Here is a 25,061-nt window from a genome sequence, read left to right as displayed (position 1 = left end):
AGTGTTGCATCCAACTTAAACAATTACATTTCACAGAACATTTTTAAGAAACGATTAATTAATAGTTAATAAGTAAGACATATTACAATCTCTTTGTACCCAATTGTAATGATTCTCAGCCATCCGATAAAGGAAAAAGATAAGAAGCTGGTCATCTAAATTCAAATAACTACTACAGTGGCTGACTAATACAGTAAAAAAGCATAGCAGCCTTTTGTGTATCTACTCTCCATAGAGACTGTCCATAGAGTCTGTCCATAGAGACAGTGGGATATTGTGGCCACCAAAATAGCCAGACCAAACATACAGGAAACGATTCATTTCAGTGCTATTATCAGCCTGTGAGCAAAGCGGAACTAAATAATATCCAATGATTTCCCAAATGTTGGCTAATCCCTGTCTTATTTCCCACCGACAGCTGAAGTCAGACAGATCAGGTGACCTCAACCAAAGCAGGACAACGGATTGTGTGTCAACATCCAAATCCGCTTTGGATCAAACTTCAGCATCATGGACCACAAAAGTCAACCAATCACTTAAGTGTATTTATCCCAGAACTGCACACAAATGCTAATAAAGACAGATCAGTAAATTCCAGGCTAAACTACCAGAAATTTATTTTTTTAAATATTTTGTCCCCCGTATAAGTTCAGTAACACAATTATGTTTGGTTCGTTTATTATACATGAATACTAAAACATAAGTAACCATTCCATTACAGTTAAAAGCATATCTGCAAAGTAAAATATGGATATATTGTTTTCTTATTTACACAGGGAGCAAAAGTGGATTAATGATCTTTGTCAATTAACTAGAAAGTGTTATTTGCTACCTACCCAAGACCAGGTAGATGTCCTTATCCAAATTTCCCAAATATTAAAACACCAGTCCAATCTAGGATCGCCTCACAATCACTTCAACCTGTGCTGTAAATAATTAATGAAGTGTCCATAATGTTTATTTTCCATCAAATAGGTTTTTAAATTACTTTGAGGGTTCCTCGGTTCCAAGGCTTTGTCCCGTGAGGGCAACCTATAGCTCAAGATGAGAGCAAAGCAATTAGGATTTCCCCTCAGAGCTGGCTGTGGTGGTGGGTAGAGGGCAGGTGATGGGGTAAAAGGGACAGGGGGAAAAATAGAGGAAAAATTACCAAGGTGTAAATTACCGCAGTGCGCAAAAATGCCAGACTATACAATAAATCTTCTCACATGAAGTGGAGATTAATTTGAGCAAAACTATAGGTGGACATCTTATTGATAAAGCCGGTAATGAAAATACATATGGTTCAAATATTGAATGTGCAAGTTTCTTTCAGGTCACCAGTGCAATTTATAACATACCGAGTTCATACCATTTCTTATGGCAGTAATAGTTTTTGTTATTGTCTTCAGATGACACACTACTCGCGTTTGCCCTGTAGTGTTTATGAAACTGAGAGATAAAACAAATCATTGTTGTCTAGAATGGATTTTGTAGTATGGTATTGTAAATAAACAATAATATAAGATGATGGAACGTGTGACTAATTCATTTCAGTTAAATTAATTTCAGTTCAAAACATAATTTTATTTTTTAATATTTATTTTGAATATATATAATCAATACAAGAATACTACTAATACCGCTTGCTACAACACCCACTTATGACTGAAATAAACTGTGTACACCTAATGCGCCTATTACACAGTAATTCAGTCAAAATACCAAGCAGGTTCCACATATAGGTTGCCCTGTGTCTCCTACGTAAACATGGGTGTTAGGTAGTAAAACCCTGCCCTCTACAGGCCGTCATTAGAACACTATCCATCTGTGTCAGGTCAGGGCTAGATGCCCTATAGAGAATACAGTCTGAGGCAAACACAGGAGTAAATGTGCGTGATGTGAACCCAGCTGACTGTTGCAGGGAAACACGAGACAGAGATGAGGCCTCCATGTTGGGACTGTCCTTAGACTGAAACGGCATATGGGGCCTCTCTGGGCATCCACATACAGCACATATGTCCATGTCCACAAGCAGGCAGCAGCTCACGGAAGAGACACATGTTCACGCTACATATAGTATTAAAAATGATGCACTGAGTATATTCAAATTTTAGGCAACTTTAATGCTCTAAACCAAAATCACTCAACACAGTGTTATCGATATGGTCTTGATAAATGATCTAGGGCAGGGGTGTCCAAACCTTTCTCATAAAGGGCCACATATAAAAACACAGACAAAGCCGAGGGCCAATTGAGGGCCATAGACTGGTCACCAATACAGTGAATACTTCAAATCTGTGTTATTATTACAAGTTAGACTGAACCACTAGATCTTTATTCATGCTTACATCCTCAGTGAGACACATTAAATATTTGATATGGGCTTGTTAAAGAAGATTTTCAGAAATATACAGTAAAAAGTACTGTTTAAGGTATTATGGGCCAATTCCGGAAGCTTGGAAGCTTGAGGGCCACGAAAAATTGGTCTGTGGGCTGCATTTGGTCCCCGGGCCACAGTTTGGGCATGCCTGATTTAGGGAGGGTAGTTCTAAGGATCCTTGAATAAACAAAAAATAAACAAACAAGCAAACTAATAAAATAAACTAATTATTTCATTTTTACAGTAGAATAGGTTAAAATGTTGAGTGTGACAACTGAAACAGAGATCTACAAACTTTGGCAATTTGTTTGACATGTATGTTTGTCTATTTTTAGCCAAACCAGTGACTATATGCTGGGTATATTTTGTTACTTTTTTATAACATTAAATAAAAAAATGAAATATGAACCAGAACTAAGATAACAAGGTGCTCATAAAACCTCAGACATATAAAGTTTAAAAATGCAATAACAACACATTTAAGGTAAGACACTGGAGATGAATGGGAGTTTGCTCACTACTTTGAACCCATGCATACTTCTGTCATGTGACTGTTTGAAACATTAAGGCCATCTGCATCAACATAAAAGTACATATTTCCATCTTTTATTATGATTTGATGAGGTCAGCTGTTGTGGAAATTCAGTTTGAAGCATACGGTATATTAGGTGGACTGTATCGCCTGCCTTGTCTTGCACGGAAGTAAAATGTTATTCACACGCATGTTTTCTACAAGAAGTGTGAGCCCAGCTGCACATGTCGTCTTCATTATCATGCATTATGTAACAATATGCCAGGAACAGTTGTTTCATACCGAATCCAACTCTATCACCAAAAAGGGTGACCTCTACAAAAACAATCCAGTTTCATTCTCTCATAATCGATCAAGGACCCATGTAATCCACCTATAGCATCCATGAGAGAGGCTGTCAGAGGTAGTGATTGATTAAGTTGTCTAGAGAACCCACTCCATTCTTCATGCTCCACGGCCGGCCACCATCTTGAATCCTACCAATATTACATCACCCTGCAGGCTGTCCTTCACTTGACCCCGAGCTTAAATGAGTCTAATCTGCAACCAATAGACCTGTTTTAAAGCATGGGACAATAACTATAATTCCAGATTGAGACACATTTGTTAATATAATTTTTAGACATTGCACAAATGGCGAAGATGCTGTCATGTATTCCACAGTTGCTGTGGCCGGCAGCCCTTGTAAATCAAGTGCAAAAGTCAATAGAGTTGTTGGGATTTATGTGGACTGAGTCTTGTCTCATAAAATGATTTGTTGCAGATGAGGGACAGCGGCTTGACCATAAAAACAATTCAGGAGCACCTGTCATTTTCTTCAAATCTCCGACAGGCCAAGGACTCTGTAGGTTTATTACACACGTTTAAAAATGGGCAGTCAATTGGGTTGTGTTCAAATAGGTTTCTTGGGGAGTGTAAAATATGACAAAATTAGCTGGATAAATGATGCTTTGGGTCAATATCAACTAACAACTAGACAAAATATTTGTTACATCTTGATACATCAGAACACTCTACATCTGTCTAGGGTTACAGATGAAAAATAGTGCACTGGACTTTTACAGTTGAATGTTAGTTAATATACATGGCCACAACAATCAAAACAAATTAATTAATTAACATCAGCACAAAAAAAAAAAAAAAAAATTCCCCTCTGACTATATTTTGTACGTGAGGTGAGAGCTCCAAACCATAAATGGATAAAAAAAGTAAATTGCTAATCGGAAATTAGAAATTCATCTACATATTGGCACACTGATGTAAGCTTCTTTTTAAAATGCTGTACTGAAAGCAGTTCCGCCCATTGTCTGTGTGGCTATTAATAAACATTTTGAGATTCTGAGCACTAAACACGCTGCCAGGAAGAAATTTTAGCAATCTTAGTAATCTAACCATTATTGAAAATCTTAGTTTAGCTGTTTCTTTGTTTGTTCTTTGTCCATTGACTTATTTATTATTTACATTTTTTACATGTAGACTTTATCTAACAGGACAGTATGGCATGAAATGAGCGTAAAGAGTGGGGTGGGCATTCAGCAAATATAACAATGCTGAGACCAGAACACAGCCTGGTACATGAGTTGCAGCTTAGACCACTCAACTACCAGGCAGCACCATTATGTTACTTTTGATTTATGGTGTCACATAATAATGTAAAGCAAAAATTGTAATAACAAATTACTTTATCCACATAGTTGCCATGTACAATACGTTTTGTGAAATCCATGTTTAACAGTGAACAGTGAACAGTGAACCTGGACTTTTGTCCTTTGTACTCTTTACTACTTTTTTCACCTTTATACAACTTATTTTATCACTTTTCTCTCATTTTTATTATATGTTCTATAAAGCGTACATGAGGAAGTATAGCAGTTTGATCCCCTGTCTTATACGTGTAGGAAAAATGCCAATAAAATAGGCTCTGTGCGCAAGGTCAAAACTATGTGTGGTTATTCCAATGCAATAAAGCTCACTATCCCATACTTCAGTGCCAGCGCGGTCCATAATGAGTGACATAATGGCTTCAGACAGTGCCTACAGTGACCTGCCATATGTCCTATCAGACCTTGAATGGCTGCCCCTAGAAAATTAACATCTGTCACGCCCTCTCCACGGCACAACCACACAACATGCACGGCGTATTCAGCATCCCATACGGTCACCTCCAGCCCCCGCACCCCTCCCCCTAGAGCTCATCACCTATAGGACAAAATTATTTATCCCTCCAACTACCTCTTACATAACACATCCAACTCACCTACGAAAAAAAAAATGCTGCTCCAATCACAGCATCTCCCCTTCCTCCCAGTACAACCTCCTACAATGTTGGCTGTGATAAATCTCCTGTGCCCACCCTCTGCCACGCTCCACTCCTCCCCATCTCTGTCTCTACCCCTGTTGTTTTTCTATAGCACAGTATACTGTATGTAGTGTATGTAATAGGGCAGTCTAATTTCCAGGGTTACTGACATTTCAGGAACATCATTGAACCAGTCATTTTAAATGTCTACACCTTGAGTGGAGGAAAATGTTCAAGCTGTACCAGGCTAATTATCTTTTACACAAAACATTTTGCTAAATACGTTTATTTGTGGCTTATAAAGAATGTTATAGCTATCATAAAATTGAGCGTCATAAGCAAATTAAAATCCACTTTGTTTATATAGCACATTTTATAAACCAAACAGTTTCTAAAGTGCTGCAGAGCCAGATAACAACAGAAAACAAAAACATGTAAAATGGTCAATTTGATATTAATATTAGTAGTCCTAGACCAATAAAACCTGTTAAAGCAAATAAAAGCTAAACCGTAAAACCATCTTTGGCATCTTTGTTTTAAACTTACAGCACCTCCATGGAGATAACAATAGCCAATTAACCATTTAAACCAGCTAACAAAACTGCTGTGGATCAGCTATAGCTGACTACTACTGGTGAGAAATTGTGGTGTCAGAATACATCTGAGTGAAGGTTGACTCAGGTAGTTCACATTACAAAATCTTTATATTTACTTAAAATACATAGCATGGGACAACCAAAATATAATGCAAAAATGTTTGCACTCCTTAAACAGAAGTAGGTATGAAAAATAACATTTTTGGTGTAGTTGGGAGCTGTGCCAAATTAATTTGAGGCAATTACTACATATGACACAAGTGTGAACATCCATCCTCATACTAAATCAAAGTAATATTCACCCCTACTATCCAAAGAAAAGTAACATTTTAGAATCCTTCACATAGGCGCTGACTTATGACATTACAAATAAAATAACTTGTTCTCACATTCACATGAATTGTCCCGAACCAACACACAACCACAACAATTCCCCTTGAAAGCAAGACTGGGACATTAGAATTTAATATCAGATAATGCTTTCAGCCTATTGTGTCTGTGACTGGGGTCATCCCTCCTGTGCGCCTTCACCTACCTCCACTATCACACGGGAGCAATGAATATGCAGATTGGTTAATTCAGCTGCAGTTGCTTCCTTCTGTGTAAATGCATCTACAGCACTTTCCGAAGACTGAGCAGCGAATAAATGCTTAGCTGGGGCTTTTTTGGCTGTGGTTAGAGAGGGAGAGAGGGGGGAGTGCCGCTGTCCATTGGGTAGACTGCAGCCAAGGTTTTTTAAGAGCGGAATGGGGCAAGCCGGAATAATGGGAGATTAAGACCAAAAGCTACAGCTTGGTAGGTGACTGATCCTGATCTGTTAAGGAGTAATTAATTTGATTAAGTTTTTCGTCTTGGCTTTTAGGTGTTTTATCTGGTCTTGATGATATACCCGTGCCACTCTCCTACAACTCACCTGGATAAAGCCGCTGCAGCAGGCTTCCCTTTGAACGCTATCCGCAAACAGCTGACAGAGCAGTAAAATGGTGCAAGCAAAATGCACACATCCCCCAAATCACAGCATGTAAAAGGTTACTAAGCAAATAGAGCCTTTTGCATAATATGACCACAAGGGACCGCCAGCCAAGACAATAGACTCTTTAAAGCAGTCCCAAGCCTGCATAAATGTTTTCAGCAGTAAAATCAGTGAAAACTAATAATGCTGCTATTCAAGAACAGGTCAACAACAGTATATACACTGCTGTACAATTTTAAAGCATGAGTTTAAAAAAAAGAAGCCAGTTTTATGTAAACATGAACGTTACGTTAAATGATGAAAAATAGTAGCAATAAATGAATCAAAGTGAATGATTTAGTGGAAAAATATATTATTTAGCTTTCTAACAAGCTACAAATTATGATGGCTGGATTGTCAATAACAGACAAAATTTGCTCTGAACAAGAATGAAGGCTTACCTATGTGCCCCAATGCAATATGAGCAACAAGCATTATAGTTCAAAAGTTTAAGATGTTTTTTTAATCTAATAAGGCGGGTGGTGATAATGTCTTAACTTGGGTTAGATACTGCTGTTTTATTTGTTAATAATTATCACAACTAATGTTCATACATCCTATAGAAGACAATTTTGTATTTTGTCATATATCATTTATTTGTGCTAGGACAACCAAGCAATTTTCTAGTGTTGTCTCAGGACCCTCCAGTCATCAAAACAGTATCATGTTATACCAGACAGGCATCCCGTTAGCCATATTTCTGACGAAGTGAACCAATGCCACCTCCCAAGGCAGAGGAGAGCTTCATACTTAGCACAGTGTAGTCGATGAGTGGAGACAAATAGACTCCACACAAAAGGCAATGGGTGCATACAGGCCATATAGTTCTCTCCTTCTCCACTGTGATTCTGCAGCCTTTGCACTAAAATCTGATTCAAGCTTTCTGTGAACCGGGGCGCTGCTTGCCAACACAAATGACAGCAGGGGAGTGGGCCTGTGGCCAGAGTCCTCCTCTCCCCTGACTATCAAGAGAGAGAAGCAATCAAAAGAAGCAATCAATATAAACAAAGTCTTAACTACTATTGATTATTTACCCAGCTCTGATGGGCAATGATAGTTATGGACCTAAAATCATACAGTGCCCTGATGAATATGTTCTTGTAATTTTAAATCAGGGGAAGACCACAGTTAGTTGTTGCATGACATTTTAGTTGGATGCGATATGGGGAAAGCTTTTCTCTCCTCTCCTCAGCATCCTGCAGTCTCATCACTCACTGTAAGGCGGACCGTTACTTCCATCAGCTGCATTTGAGCTTCGAGCTATAGTCAGCAAGTTTTCCTCCAGTGCACACACAGACACGTACAAAAGAAATATACAGCTGAAAGAAAGAAGCCAGAAGCCCTTAGAGCCAGCACAACGCATCGGATTTGAGGCGGGCAGAGTGGCCTCCTGTGTAGTTTGGAAAGGAGAGTGAAGTGGTAGGATATAGGGACAAATGACAGAGGGACACTCAGAGGGAGCACAGGAGAATACATATGGATGACACAACAGCTGGGGCTTCATATACGTCATGTCAGGTGCTAATTTGAAATGAACATAAGATAGCAAAGTTGTAGGACTTAAGCAGTGAAGTTCTTGAACCAAAACCATTGGCAAAAGTGGGCACACTTTTATTATTATTATTTATTTATTTATTTTTTACAAATTTAGCTATAGCTGGCACCAAATAAAAGAGCACTGTATATAGTACACTAAAACTGAGCTGAAATAAATAGAAGTATGCTAAACAAATTTCTCATATATTGACAAAGACACAACCTGTGTTGAAATGCATTGGCTGGTCCCATTTAAGCAATAAAGACTTTTATCTTTATTAACAGAGTGCCTTGGACCTTTTTGAACGCTTTTTTAACCGTGTCACATTTAGTTTTTGTATTAACTTGATCATTTTCACTGTTTGCTAGCATTTGGCCTGTCCTTGAGGAGCACCTGTTCAGAGTGCTCTCACTTTTCCTGTGTTTTTAAAACTACATTTACTTCTACTTGAGTATAATTCTAGGTATATTTGTTACATTATATTTGTTATAGTTACATTTAAAATCATAGGAGTTACTGTGCACAGCACAGTACTGTACTGTGTACATACAGTTCTGCCAGTGCAGTGTCATAATTGTCCAAAGTGTGCAAAAAAAGTACTTTTTCCACCACTGCATTACTTAGCTCTAGATCTATAATAAATAACTTTCTTAAACTCCAAACTTTTAGTTAAGTTCACAGTGGCTATGCATCCAGCGTATCAGCAGAAAGCAGCTGACGTTGTTTTGATGCATGTGTGGCGTGGGTTTTGCTGACCAGCTTCGGTATCAATAATTCAACAGGCGCAGAGGTTTTGTGGTGATCTTATAATGAGACGTATCTAAATTCAGAGTGGAGTCATAGCGCTATCTTTGCTGTCAACACGATAAAACTCCCCTGGGAGCAAGGCCCGGCAGCTCAAACAACAAGCACATGTATCACTGCACTGCCTGTGTCTGTCCACGTCCTGTTTGATTTGTGCACATCAAAGCTCTAATGGACCGCTTTGTGAGTTATTACACCTTATGACTTTTAAAGACGCACCACCAAAGGCCCTTTCATCGCGATTTAGGGACTATTAGAGCAAGGAAAACATCAGTGCACCAACCTTGGAGTGTTTAAAAGACTGGAGTATTTCAAGTTTCAAGTCACCTTCTATTTGTAAGCAGAGGTAGGTTGCATATACAGACCTTGAGACTTGGATCTCATCAGCATTTTTACACACAGATGATTATCAAAGAAAGCAACAGTTGTAGGGGAGGTTTTTGAAGTGATAGCAGCTCAAGTAGTAGTAATAATACACTGTAACACAGGCAATACTGAAAGCAATAATGGTGTATAGTAGCAGAATCTGTAAAGTGACCAGAGCAGCAAAACAGCTATGACACAAAAATAAAATATACGGGTATGAGTAGCATTTACAAATGACACAGACAAAAATCTGAAGATGGATATTTTACAGTGTCATATTTTGATCATTCATTCACCTGATCATCTTAAATATTTTATGCATAGGTTATAATATAAGGATCTGACTGTCCTCCTACTTGTCCAGCAGGCAATAAAATGTAATGCACATTTGTACCACTGAGCCTAGCTAATTTAGCATTACAGCCCTGAAGGGATCATCGCCGGCTGTGAAAAGTGAGAGGTTTCACCAGATTCTTCTCAATTTGGCTGGCTGAAGTCCTTGTACATGTTTGACAAAGGCTAAAGCAATCCCACAGCCAGCAATCCCACAGCCAGCATCCTGTACCGGACCAAAGTGAAGGTTTTCATGATCTTACTCAATATGTAATTCATAAGCACCTTGACAATACTAAATGAGTTTTTTGTACAAAATTGTAAAAACAAATATTTGAAAAATTATAGCTGCAGTGGAGCAAGAACAAGAAAAACTATTCTGTGTGTGGTGTTGGGCCTTGGGCTAAAAAGTGTCACTTTGTACCAGTAAGTCTCAGAAAGCCCAGGGTTAATCTGATACACAGCAGTGAAAGGACAGAATGGGCATAAACTAGCTGGGGAGAAAACATTCTTCTATATTAGCATCTCTTTTACAAGGGCTCTGTAAATCTAACATTGAATCCTACAGTCCAATAAGGAATCACTTTGATATAAGGCTGGAATGCATGAATATTCTCAAAATGTTGGAAAAAAAATAACATTTAGAATTGTATTTTTATATGGAAGAATATGTGTTACCAGAGAAAGTCTTTAAGCGGGCTACTGGGAAAAAAGGACTGGCTACACAAGAAAACCACAGAAATGCTAAACTGAATGGTAATAAGAAAGGTTTCAAATAATAGTAGAGGAGTTACAATTACTGAAAGCCATATCAGCTTGTCAAACCCTGATTTCATCAGATCTCAGAAGCTACGCAAGGCTGGGCCTAGTTAGTACTTGGATGGGAGACCAGTGGGAATACCAGGGACCACAGTGGGGTGGCAGCAGCAAAAACTGTCTTTGTGTCCTTAGGCAAGACACTTCACCCATCTTGTCTAGTAAGAATGTGGTGTGTGCATGCCTTGGGTACATTGATACTATATACTCTATAAATCCAATGGTTAATACGTGTTTTTTTTAAAAGGAATAATTTCTTTTCTTGTTAGGATCCCTAAAAACATCAGTTTAATACACTGCCTGGCAAAAAAAAAAAAAAAGACGCCACCTGGATTTAACTAAGCAAATAGGTACGAGCCTCCTATTGGATATTGGTCTAGGTTCAGCAACAGTCTGTGCTCAAAGAATGAAGTCAGCTGACTACCTGAATATACTGAATGACCAGGTTATTTCATCAATGGATTTTTTCTTCCCTGATGGCACGGGCATATTCCAAGATGACAATGCCAGGATTCATCGGGCTCAAATTGTGAAATGAGTGGTTCAGGGAGCATGAGTCCAGACCTTAACCCCACTGAGAATCTTTGAGATGTGTTGGAGAAGGCTTTGTGCAGCGGTCAGAGTCTACCATCATCATTGCAAGATCTTGATGAAAAATGAATGCAACACTGAATGGAAATAAATCTTGTGACATTGTAGAAGCTTATCGAAACAATCCCACAGCGACTGCGTGCCATAATCAAAGCTAAAGGCTGTTCAACAAAATATTAGAGTGTGACATTCTTTTGGCGACTTTTTAGCTAGGCAGTGTACATTGTCAATGATTATGACAATGAATATCCTGTACCCTGCATCATGCATGTAATGCATAGCACACATGGCCTAAAATATGAAAGAGATCATTTCAGGTAACTCCAGGATAGTGATGACGTCCAAGCTTCTCCATAACATTTTTTCACTGATGTCCAAATACTATTATTGTACTATTCATCAAAAACACAGTGCCTTTTTGTTCTGTACTGTCCTCTACTGTGGTTGCAGCTTTATGTTTCAGTGCACTTGGAGCAGTTTTTCTTTTATACGTTTTGAAGGGCCAGGGGGATTTCGTGCCTGAGCAAAGATCTGTTTCCTCTTTCATAAAGTGTTTTGATTCTTGTTGTCAGGTTATTGCTCACGGCTGGTTTGTTTGTTGGTTATCTCCTCGGGAGTAGCACTTATTCTGTAAAGTGCCTTCAATTATTTAATACAGGGGATTCTTTTGATATCTTATTTTTAGAGATAAGGTAGTATTGCAGTCATACTCACACGAGGGCTTAGTATGTGGCTTAAAGTATGAATAATTTAGAGTTGGTTAAAGGGTTTAAATGTATACATTTTGGTAGAGATGCAGTGGATTGTAATTTTTTTCATTATTTTGGTCTGAACACATTTTCTGTCGTATCTAAAGTAGCGCTAGTAGAAGTAGGAGCCATGAGGGGTGGAAAGGTAGAAGAAGTAACAGATAGCAGCGGGAGCAGTAGTAAATAGTTAAGAATGGAATTGCTCTACCAAAAAATGGCAGTAGCCATATGGTTGTGTTGGTATACAACGGTGGGTAGACATTTTGGTATATCTTCAATGTATTTTAGTCTGATGGTTTTTAAAATTTATAGATTGCAACATTTCTGAGTAGTTTGTTCTAACTGTTATGTTGTTCTTAATTTACTAATTAGTACTAGATTAAAAAAAGTTGTTCTTCCACATCATTGGGGCAAATGCTATTTTCTCACTCAATTGGCAGCTAATGACGCTTGAAGTAAGACGCATTGCATTGTAACAAGTGAAATAACCAAGGCAGAATAAAGTCCTCTAGTGTCCTAGATTTTCATTCATTGCAGACAGTGTGGACTTAGTGTGGACTTTTCATTTGCAGACTGTCTCTCATAGAAGCTCATTGTTAGCTGTGTTTGTGTTGGACGGTATTATACTCACATTGGAGTCAAGCAGGTCAATGCTGTCCAGGCTCTTGCTGCGGTGAATGCGGCCTTTGATGCGGCGCAGTGATGGTTTGCCTTTTCCGTGACTTGATGATGCTCCAGAGCCAGCAGTGGGGCTCGGGTGGATCCTGATGGACAAAGAGAAGGTAACATCAGTACTATATAGGGATGCAATATCAATTTTGCAGTCCTAGTAATATACTAACATTATGATCTCTGGCATCAGAAAATGTTGGTAAGATTAGTTGTATTTTTGCAGCTAGACAATAACTACATGTGGAAAGTAAACATGCATATCCAATACACCTAATGGTTTAAGCACATTAACGAATAATTAAATTTTATTATTTAAACTGAAATAGGAGTGGGAAGAAGAAAGCCTTGAACCAGAGGACCTTTGACACTTATATTCATGCTGTCTAGTGTCTTACCTTTCCAACTTTTTCAACATTGCAATCTATTTCATTAAGTTTCTTACTGTATTACATATATAATATTTTTGACACATACCACATTGATGAATACATGTAGCTTGATCTAGATGCACATGCTGACAGTAAGAGACTGAATGATGGTGTGTGTCAACCAAGTAGTCATCCACCAGTTGTGTTGCATCAAAACAAGTTGCAATAGCAGTAATAATGTTAGTATCCGTAACAATCATACAATAACATAAGCTTTCTTCTTTCCTCTGTGGGGCTTATACCAATGATCTTAAGACATGCATATGTAGGCAAGTGAGTGACTCAGAATTGTCCTTTGACAATTAATTAGTTTTATTGTCCCACTGGGAAATTTCATTGATTAGTTCTATCAGTGCTACTGGGGTAATTACCGTAGCACAGTAGCCCCTTGTACCTGGCTGGAGGATTTGACAAATATTTATTGTTTATGTTTTAAGATTGCTTAGGCCCAGTCAGGGCCTTTTTTCAGTCATGTCTAACACTAGAGTTGCCTGAACTATGTATACATACGTCTGTGACTAATAGACAGTTGCTCGTCTTGCATTGAATCCTGTCTGGTCTCTCAAGAATAGACTATGCAATCTATGGATAAAATGTACTCAAGTTTGCTCCAAGCCTCTCATTCCTTACACCATCTTTTGTACATAGCCTAGATACACTTTATATGTATTTACTATATTCTATTTTATTCAACTTTGTACACATACAAATCTGGATATTAAAAATTTTTTCGACACACATCTTTTGCTATTTTGCCACTTAAAAGATTTTGAATTTTATTAAGATTTTTATGCTCTTTGTTATTATATAGTAATGTGTAAACTAGTGTGGCCAAGTAATTCCTCTTGTGGCTCAAAAATATCTACAGGACAATCTCAGATCAAACCAGGTTACAGCAAGAACAATGGCTTTACTATAGACCAGTCTCTGCTGCTGGACAAAATGGCCTACAACTAAAAAGAGTGACTTAATGCCAAATATACCCTGTAGGCAGTGGATAGGTCCACATTTAGTGATCTGCTTGACTCTTGGTAAGGAGACAGATTTGGCTGACCCATCACCAATCCTCAGTGGACTTGCTCTAGCCTTAGTCAATGACACACTTAAGAAGCACTGCTGGAGCTTTACAAACCGTGGAGCCCTCTTCTTCTTTGTCTTTTGCGTCATTGCATTAAAATGCCACAGAAAAAATATAAGTTCTAAATTGTAATTAAGGTTTCCTGAAGGATTTGTATAGGCCTCATATCTTTAAAGAACTGGAAAAATTAGGAAAGTTGAAAAAAGACAAATGGCCACTTTATTTTTACCAATGATATATAGAAAGCTAAGTAACTGTATTCCAAGGTTCAGTTCCCAAACCTTACCAACGGAGTTTGCTTCGGTTTTCCCCATCAACCTAATCCATGTATAGTAAACAGATATACTGTAAAAGCAGCTCTTGAGGTCAAAAAGAGACCGCTGTGTACTGCCCGCATCTAATTATAAAGGATTTTTATTGTCCGAGACTCAAGAAGTGTGCTGATAGCATGCTTGTTGTTGTTAGCAAAACCATTACTGCAAAGCTCACCTCTGATAGCTGTAATAATTGGCATGCTCTCAATGCATAGGGTAAGTGTGGAATAACATCTGCAAAGCACTTAAAACAAACCCTAAAGTTCTGTTTTCACTTTTTGAAGACAGTACAACTCAGGTACAACGCCTTTAACCTTAATGCCTTGGCAGAGGTCTATGTTCTCAAAATCTTTCTAACTTAGATTATGTATTGTGCAGTGCTCTAATATATATCGATTTAACCTGCTACAGATCACTATGTTCCTTCCTCGCTGCCCAATTTAGCTCACAAAAAGCTTTAACGCACACCTCTAATTCAACCCACCCCTATTTTTACTCAGCGCTTTTCCTCCAGTGTCATAGTGGACGACAGCTATCTGTAATGAGGATTTACCTAACACTATATACAATGGGGTAAAATCCTATCTACACTACACAGCGGCAGTAGATATCCATTAGCGGGCTCAGCAGCAAGCCCAGAGCAATTCCCGCGGTTTGGAGACTCAGCAAGGGGAAATTATGAGAGAAGCGAATGAGCAAAAAGATGTGGGGAAGCAAGCATCACCTTCACTTTCCCATCCGCATTAATTCAATACTCGCCTGGAGCGTATAGGAGGTGCTTACTGGCTGGAAATGCAGGGTAAAAGCATTCAATACTATGGTATGTGTGCAGTCAATTATAGTCATACCTCAGATGGTGTTTGTAAACAATATATAGTCAATAAGAGTAATGAGAAGAGATGCTCGGTAGGTACCAGGGCTTATTTTGTGCTCCAAAAATGGATTGGTAGGTAAAAAAAAAATCAAAAAATAAAGAATAAAATGTGAAAAAACAATACGTACATGAATTAATTCTACACTAGCATCAATTGTGTCAGGTTTGTTGCAGATGTCTTTCCTCAACTGTAATAATGTGTTGAATATATATTTCTGGGTTTCAGATTATATCGCAACATTCCATAGGCCAATACTATTCAACAGAGATGAGAGGCGTCTAAAATTAATATTGTTAAGATATTTGCTGTAATACTGTGACCATTTTTTATATTTCGTGGCAAAGTATAATGTAGTAAATAGGGAAAACTGTCTCTTGCCCTCCCAAGAGACAGATGTGATGCTGTCATACTCTAAGAGTATGACAGTGTCATGATGCATGTATTTCTGTTCCTGTTGTGCCTCCCTGTGTGCTCTCCCCCCTCCCTCACCTGCCTGAACCTGGAGCTGGGCAGTACTCTCGGCTCCTCCCGCGCGCACCTGTGTCCCATCAGGGTAATCATCACCACCTGCCGTGGATAAGAGGAGCGGGGAGAAGACATTCGGGACCAGATCATCCGCGTGTCAACGTGATGCTCCAGCGTAGTTTTTGCAATTTTGTTACCTGTCTGCCTGTTACTCATTGGATTTTTGCCACCTTCCAGATTCCTGCTCTCGCTCGTTCCTGCTCCTGCCTCTGCGCTCCAGCTCCGGTACAGTCCCCCCCTCTGCCTTGCCTCCTATTTGGTCTTGGTCTCCGGCTTGCTTCCCGTCTCCTGCCCTGTCTCCCGCTCTCTGGATTACTCCTGCTGGGTCTTCCCTGGCCCTGTCCCTGGTCCCGTCGTGCTCCGGCCCTGGCTGTTTCTGTGCCCGCTCTGGACATCCCTGCTTGGCTTGCCCTGGTCTCGTCCTGATCCTGTCCTCGTTCTGGTCCTGGTTTCCCGTCCCTGCTCTGCACTACTCCCGCCTGGTCTGCCTCCCGCTCCCTGCTCCTCGTGTGTTTTAAATGAACTATTAAAGACTGAATTTCACCATTTTGTAAATAAACACTATAAATCTGCCCCGAGTCTGCACGTCTTTGGTCCTCCCAACCCCACCCGTTACGACAGGCAGCATCGCATTGTAGAATCTGAAAACCACCAATAGCACCTTCAAAGATACTCAAAGTGCTTACAATGCATTCATTCCGTACTGTCAATGAGATACTACCAATCTGTGCCATGGCCATATAACTTGAAAACTCTTCACTCGATAACACAGTGCCGTAAGATGATAATGGGAGTAGGAGTCAAATCAAAGGTTTTCTGAATGGGCCATGAAATGTAATATGGTTAAACAGTCAAACAGATGCCAGTATAGTACCAACAGCTGGGTCCGGTCCTGCTTCTTCACATTCACAAACTCATTTCTTGGATGTTGATTCAGAAATGGACTCCAGCCAAAGAGATGTGAGACTGGAGTGAAACATAGTGCCAGTAACAGCAGATATAACAGCCAGTGAATGAAGTCATGTTGCTTTTGTGATGCATTTGTCTTCCACATAAACGCAGGTGTTTTGCCTCAGGATTGAGGGAGAATGCAATTTAGCATTTGGAAATTTTATACTGAAGACATGTTGGTGTCTTAAAACAGACCTATTATGCAAAATTAACTTTTTAAAAACATGTTGTAGTTGTTTCCACTTCTCATTTACCCTTGCAAAGTTGTATTTAGCATGGTTCATGCATGTCTGAATAATCTTTATACTCCTGTAAGACAGTAAAACAGTTATTGCTCCGATCTACCCGTTTTCACCACCACCAGTATATGCCCACAGCTCTGTACTTACTTCATTCTCCAATTTTATTTTCTTAGTGGGTGATACACATAAGATTGAACAGCGTCTTGGAGTCATTTTGGTACAAATGGTAAAATCTGCTACTTGCCAATGTGTTCTGCATATATTCATCAACCAACAACTGGGCCACTCTTTGTTATGATGACATTTATGGCAGTGTCACCTCCTATTGGGCACCGCAATTTTCTAACACACAAGTCACTAGGCTTGTTTCTTCAATATTGCAATTTAAAATGATGACATACTGATTCACAAGTGTCATAGATTAAAACCGTATAGCAGAAACAAGCACGTCTTCTTCTGCTTATGATTTTTCCCACCAAAACAGAATTTTAGGACATATTGTGTAAAGTGGACAGTAACAGCCATTTGAGAACGGTAGAAAATGTCCAACAGACAATTTGATAATAGAAATCTTTAAATCCTCACAACTTCTATTCAAACTGCGGATATGTCCTTGAGCAAGACACTTAACGCACCTTGCCTCTAATGAGTGAACACTGGTTATAAGGGCCATTTAAGTCTTTGTGTTCTTAGTGTTATATTGTCATAAATAATGTATTTTAAGAAGGTGGTTTTCTGTTCAGTATGTCATTTGCCTCACTCAATTTTTCAGTTATCTGGATTAAGGATTGATACAAAGAGGTTGACTGTGACTATTGATGTGGATTATTCAAGTAAATAATTGTAAATTAATTCAATTACAGCCACACACATATATTTATAAATCTGCTTAACATGGGTTTTCTAATGCAGTGGCTGCCATCTTAACCCCGCATTGACGATTGTATTGGTCCTTTGAGGTCTTTGTAAACAAAAGAAAATCCACTTGACCAGAAAATGGACAAAAATCAATGCTCATGGACAAAGATCAATGCTGAGAGACCTGTGATGTCCTGAGGCGTCCAGTGTAGCTCCATGATAGCATAGTTCACAGATAAGGTCAAGCAGATGCCCGGTGCCATTATGAAGAATAGGCACACACATTTACATGCACTCCCTCTCTCTTTCTCTCTCTATCTCTCTCGCAGTCTGCCTTCAGGACCGATCAGGTACATTTGGTCCCAGCAATAATGGGTAGTGCTTAATCAGCAGGTCAATAGGCAATGTTACGCTCCACTCAGTCCATCTTGGCCACCGCTAATATAACACTTAACAAGAGAAGCAGCCCTGGCCGTTGCAAGAAAGAACAGAGGACACACAACTGAAGAACAGATTCACTTTGAGGACAACCGTTTCATGCACCAAGAGATTTTAAACTAAGAAGCTAATTGGATTTTCTATTAGCTTTGAGGTTTTGTTCATTGTTGCTTTTTAGTAACTTGAAGTTGTAAGTACTTAATTTACATGTAAAGCGAAGAACTGGACAGCTTACCAAAGTAATGTGTAAAGAAATGCATAGATAGCAGAAATTTACCTTTTTTTTTTTACAAAGCGCAATATTGGAGTGTCCACCCTTAAGGGTTACATTTTCACTTTTTACCAGACAATGAGTTTCACAGTGATTTTTTCCACAAATACTTAAAAACCCACTTTTTAAAGTTGTAAAGTAGTCTATATGAAATGATTTGCCATAGGTTTTAAACTAGTTGTCTAATTATTCAGACTGAGACAGAGCATGTAATACAATAATAACCCTCATTTATGTGATTATAAAAAATTCTCAAGAAATGTGTTTAAAGACATATTAAGTCCATACGCATCTTTGCTGTGATGGTTTAGCATGAAATAAGGGAAAAAACAGGGGAGGTATTTTGGCATTTTTTTCGAGCAAGGATTCAAACTCATGATGCCAAAACAAATGAGTAATACTAGTTACTCTCACCGGGCCACAAGGCACCCCCAATTAGGCAGCTAAACTAACATGAAAACCAAACACCCAACATCATTGCTGGAGCACTAAGCGCATTGCCACTGCACACCCAAAATTCATACCATAACAATTTGATTAGCATAGTACAAAGATGCACAAAAGACTAAATTATGAACTGATAAACTAATACAAGCTTCCTATTCCTATTCCTGTACTAAAATATCTGCACTGGCTTCCTGTCGAGCTTATAATCAAATTCAAAGTCCTCCTCCTGACATACAAAACCCTAAACGGTATGGCCCCATCCTATCTGCAAGATGTTATTGTCCCGTACCAGCCAAACAGAGCACTCCGCTCTCAGAATGCAGGACTATTAGTGGTTCCTAGAGTGTCCAAAAGTACAGTGGGAGGGAGAGCATTCAGTTATCAAGCTCCTGTGCTATGGAACCAACTCCCTGCTGATGTTAAACAGGCCCCCACAGTCTCTGTATTTAAGACCAGGCTTAAAACCTTACTCTTCGGTATAGCTTATGACCAGGTTACTTAGTGAGGGAGTTAGGGACATTAAAACCCGGGATAAGATAGGCTGCAGTAGGAGATAACTAGCTGGGGGAAGTATGGCAACCTGAGCACTATCCTCTACTTTGTCCTATTTTCTCATCAGCAATGCTATTCACATGTTGTCCCCTGTCCCACTCCCCTGTGGAGTGTAACACTTTCAGATGCCCCGATGACAGCTGGACCCTCTCCTCCTCCCCGCCTGGCCCTCCTCCTCGCCTGGCTCTCCTCCTCCTCGCCCGGCTCTCCTCCTCCTCGTCTGGTCTTCCTCCTCCTTGCCTGGCCGATTTTTCTTGTTTTGTCTGATTTTTCCTGTTGTTTTGTTTTTGTGTGTAGGCAGCACGGTGGCTGAGTGGCAACACTCATGCCTCACAGCAAGAGGGTTTGGTTCAATCCCCGGGTCGCCCAGGCCTTTCTGTGTGGAGTTTTTCATGTTTCTCCCCGTGTCTGGATGGGTTTCCTCCAGGTACTCCGGTTTACCCTATCAACCAAAACATGAACGCCCTTCGAGACAACTGTTGTTGTGATTTTGGGCATTACAAAAATAAATGAATTGAATTGAATTGAATATATTGTGTTTAGTTCAGAGTTGACACTTTTTGTTGTTACTGTAACTGTTTATGTGTTGTTGTTGTTGTTGTTGTTAAGGTAACTGCTGTTGTATGTGACACTTGGGTGCTATGCCGACAACTTAATGTGAAGGTTCTATTCGTCAGTTATAGGTCTGTTTTGGAGACTGGCTCCAGTGAGTTGAGATTGCTGTTGTTTTGCTATTATTTTGGCGTGGGTTATGGTCTACAATAGCTCAGTATTCAGAAAATAAACAACCAGAAGATATGTGGCGTGTTTCCTTACACCAGAACGCTACAATATGTTCTTTGTGGAGCAGATTTTATCATCTAAATAACTGCAGCCTTGCGCCAACTCAAATTGTGATTTTGACTATGATATATTGTGCAGTCCGAGATTTGGATTGCCTTGTATTTGATACGTATTGCTCCCTTTTCTCCACCATATACAGAAAAAAAAAAGAATGGTTACATAAAGCTAACTTGTTGTGGTAACCCGGCGGGCCTTCAACAGAGTGTAAAGTTCATTAAGTCAGGTTGATGCTAATCTTTGTCTGTGCGCGCAGGCATAGGGTTTTCAGCACTGCGGGCAAAAGGAACAGCTGTTTGCATAGACTTATCCTCATTTAGAGAGCGCCTGCTATTCACTTCTCATCAAAAGGCTCACGGAGCAGAGCCGCTATCATTTTGGGAAGGATTCCGGGAACACAGCATCCCATCTCCGCTCAGTAGAAGTCACAGTGAAGACCCCATATTGTGAGATCTGGAACAGGAAGCAGCAATGACCAAGGAGACCGATGAAACGGTGCAGTTACATAAAATGTACAATGCGGTGAACATTAAGTTTTTGTTTAATACATATCAAGTCTAGTTTAGTTAGGAAGATGTATTCGAAAATAAGTGCTAATTGGGTGTAGAATGAAGAATGCAATTAAAGTCTTCGAATGTCATGTACTTTCTTATTTAGAAAAAAATAATAATAAGCAATAATATTGAACCGCCTGTTTTGCTGCTGCAGAAAAGTTATGCTGCACATCTGAACTCATCATCATGCCAGTAGCGCGTATGTGGCTCTTTTTGCCTGTCAAAATAACTGTTGGGGCTCAAACAGCTCTGTCTACAAGAAAGGAGAATATAACTTTTTAACACGTGGACTTGGAGCGATGTGCAGGACGTGGACCGTGTGGAGCTGGACTCAGGACACACTCGCTTTGGGTGTTATTTTCTTCATGTCCATGAAGGACAGAAGATGAGTCGCTTGGACAGGACAGACATGTGATTGAACCAAAGTCATGAAATGCCCAAATATGCAGAAATCATGCACTCAGGGGATTCCAGCCACAGGCTGTATAAGTGTATTTGCTGTATCTGTGTATTTGCTGTCATAAGAGGCTGATAGTTGAAAACCTCCAATGTTCTTTACTGTTTATCTATTTTACACACAATGTATGTGTTATTTAAGTAAAAATCTAAATTGAAATCTTAAAAAAAAAAAATCTGATTTGGCTTAATTAGTTGGGACAGGTGATAATACTGTCTATTGCAGTATAATAAAAAATGGACATTGCCCAACTCTACTGTATGTAGTTTGAATTGCATCAACAACTTCTTGAAGAGTACTGTACACATTTGGGATATCTCTGTTAAGATAATGCAAAAAGAAATCAATTGTCTCTACTCTTCGAATTTGCTTAGTATATGTGTTTTTACATTTGAGTATGCACATTGTTAATGGAAATAGGGAGCTATTGATCTAAAAGGTCAATTTCAGCAAATTATCAATTTCATCTGTGGAAAAAGCTGTATCCATCTCACCTTCTGACAAAACACAGGCCTCAGGGAACAATTTCTCTATAAAAACAGGTGAATTACAAAGTGGAATTTATGACGTGTTTAGTTTTAACATTTTATGCAGTACAAATGATTACTTTATGCTCAAAGTTTAATTCCAGAGGATGGAGAACTATGACAAAACAGAATCCTTTGCTACATCACTTGCTATGTGTATGCAGTACAATGCTAAACACACTTTTACAATATTGTCCATCCTATTCTCAGCTTGTTTTTGTGGTAATTATGGTTTAATACATGGTTTAGCTCTGTCTTAGACCCAGTTCAGACGTGGTTTGCACTGGTTTTAATTGTGATTTGGTGGTTTAGTCCTGGTTTAGCCCTGACAAATAGTTCTAATGTTCATTATACGTTACAAGAGTGACAACAATAAAATGTGGGTTTAATGAGTCAATAGTAAATGGTGAAAAATGTAGTAACAAAATAAATGCACTGGCCAGGCTTATTACAGATATGTGCTTATTTTACTCTTTAAAATTGGTCATGCATATTATTATTATTATTATTATTATTATTATTATTATTATTATTATTATTATTTTCAATGCACAAGATTGCCACAGTATAGCCTTAAATGTAGAGCCCCCCCCCCCCCAGAAACAAAGTGATATTGGATCGGACGAGTCCCTCATTGACTATTCTCACCAACGACAACAAACATGAGGTTAAACCACACCACTGGGAAATGGACTCCACTGACTGACCTTGCTCCAGGATTGACTCGGGCTGAAATGTCTTCCTTGTCTTTTTTCTACAGTTGTTGTTCAGTACATTATTGTGTCTTAACAAATAGCACAATTCCTTCAATGTTTCTTACAAATCAACATATGGCCTTATTTGAAATTAAATACAAACAAAATACATACAAAATCTTGTGTTTCTTAAAAAGCATTTGTGATATTTCTGTAGTGTAAAAAGATCTTTTCTTACAAATTTATAGGTGATACCACTTGAATATTACACAATGTGCTAATTGCTAATGTATTCACAGTTTAAAATAAGCCACCACATTGGAGTGGGTGTTATATTACATGCATCAAGGTCAGCATGGATTGCAACTTGAGCAATTTATGTTCTAGAGAAAATGAAATAGGATTTGATGGCATCTTTCTTCTCATTTTCAATAAGGTTTTTCATACAACTATGTGCACAAGGCAGAGTACACTCGGGCCAATGGTCAATGTACAACCTCCTGTCTATTTATTTTTTTAATCTGTTGTGTTTTTTATATTATGTTTAGTGTCATTTATTTTGTTAACTAACTGATTTAATTTCAGTATACAGGACTTTGGAAATGGCTTTAGTTTGTAAATGTGCTATTGAAATGAAGTGTATTGGATAAAGTGGAACTCACTACAGAAAATCTGGAGGTACCAATTTAGGTATGTTGGAAAAATTCCACTCAAATCAATTTGTATAGTTAAATATCACAACTCCATGCTCCAACTAAGAGGGCTTTACTGAAATTAATGAGACAAATAGTCCAAAATCTTACATCTTGGCCTTCCCTAAATTAAACCTTACCCATATGAAGTGTTATTGTGCAACCTAATGAGTCTAATGTGTATTAATAGCTGTAGCCCTTGACTCTTGTTATAAAATATTCAACCAAACAAGGTCGCCGTTCACTTGAAGAGTTGCATAACTACTTTAGCCTTTTGTCCCCATGACTGCTCTGCTCTAAACATCTACTTCAACAGGAAAACCAGCTTCAAAACCGTAAGAGATGAGACAAGAAAAGACTCGTTCTGGTTTTTTGCCTCCCTCAAACATCTTATCTACTATATTGAGGCAATAACTATCATGAGTGGATGGCTACAGAATACACACAAAAAAATTGAAAATACAAGGTTATTAGTAATTAGTAAATTACAATTTTACTAATGCAAGTAGACATGTTACGAATATAAACTGTGCACAGTTACGGTTGGCTAGTTAGTAAATCTGAAAATCACTGCACATTATGGTAACTGTTTTGGTGACTAGGCAAGAGGAACTGATTTTATCTGTTAAATTATACATTTTTTTTATTTGTAAAATGAATTGGATTTTCCAGTGACTGAAGGTGCATTATGTAGCTTTTCTGGTGCTACTTGTCTACATGAAACATATTATTGGTTTGCCAAGAACGTTCCTTGAGCATATAATGTTTTATTTCCAGCAGAAGACACCAACAGGCCAAGTTACAGGTCAGAATGTATGTTTTTAAAAAGGTATTTTTGAGCAACAAAAACATCTGTAATTTAGTAGATGTAATATACATACATTTAATGCCATACTGTGGCCCATTCCAGGAAAAGCAATGGCATCTCCATGGAGAAAAGCAGGTAGCAAATTACCCACCAAAAAGTTGTATATAGCACACCTATTAAACCTTGTAATTAGGTCTATTCATTCACACCTCTGTCACAATATGATGGTAAGATAACAGACCATGAAGCACCTGCCATTCTGCACCAGGCCTAAAACATAATTCAAACTTACAAGGTGGGTCAAGTGTCTTGCCCAAGGACACAACAATTTATTGTGAACTACAGAAAGAGTAAGATTCAAACTTACTCAACCTTGTGGTATAACCACACTGCCTGAGCCACTGTTATCATATTGGACATTAACACACAAGCGAATTATTTTAGCCTGGAATCATGGATTTCAAATACAGGAATTTGTACTTCATATTAATACGCTGCAGAGGTGTTCATTGGTGTGTAACAAATTATCAAAAGCAGGAAAAACAACAACTAAAACTCACCACTTAAATTAAAATCCAAAAATGAGTGAAGTTCCTAATCCTTCTTGACAGCCGTGTTTAGGTCAACAATGCTAATCCTTTTTACCATTAGTAACCAACTATTGTTCCTCAATTATACCTGGGTCAAAACCCCATGCCGTGCCATACATTTCGAGTTCACAAAAGACAATTGCTATCAGGATGCCACTGAATCCTATTGAACTCCTAATTAACTGTCTTTGCTTTCAAACGGGAGGGTAATCCAGCAGTAATTAGGAGGACTATGCCGCTCACACACACC

At 38.7% G+C, this 25,061-nt stretch overlaps 1 protein-coding gene across 1 annotated transcript in view; it reads right to left on the bottom strand.

Moving 5' to 3' along the window:
• Window positions 1-9,971: 9,971 nt before the first annotated feature.
• The window catches only part of LOC129456285 (uncharacterized), a 28,891-nt gene continuing 13,801 nt past the window's right edge, over window positions 9,972-25,061 (bottom strand). The window contains exons 3-4 of the mRNA XM_055222212.1: window positions 12,629-12,761; window positions 9,972-10,067 (exon numbers count right to left, since the gene is read on the bottom strand). Coding sequence (XP_055078187.1) covers window positions 9,972-10,067; window positions 12,629-12,761 — 229 coding nt within the window. The remainder of the gene's footprint in view (window positions 10,068-12,628; window positions 12,762-25,061) is intronic.

Source organism: Periophthalmus magnuspinnatus, chromosome 6 (assembly GCF_009829125.3).
Source record: "Periophthalmus magnuspinnatus isolate fPerMag1 chromosome 6, fPerMag1.2.pri, whole genome shotgun sequence".
NCBI classification, from domain to species: Eukaryota; Metazoa; Chordata; class Actinopteri; order Gobiiformes; family Gobiidae; genus Periophthalmus; species Periophthalmus magnuspinnatus.
Note: the sequence above shows the minus strand (reverse complement) of the source record. Positions and strands in the feature narration are given on the sequence as shown.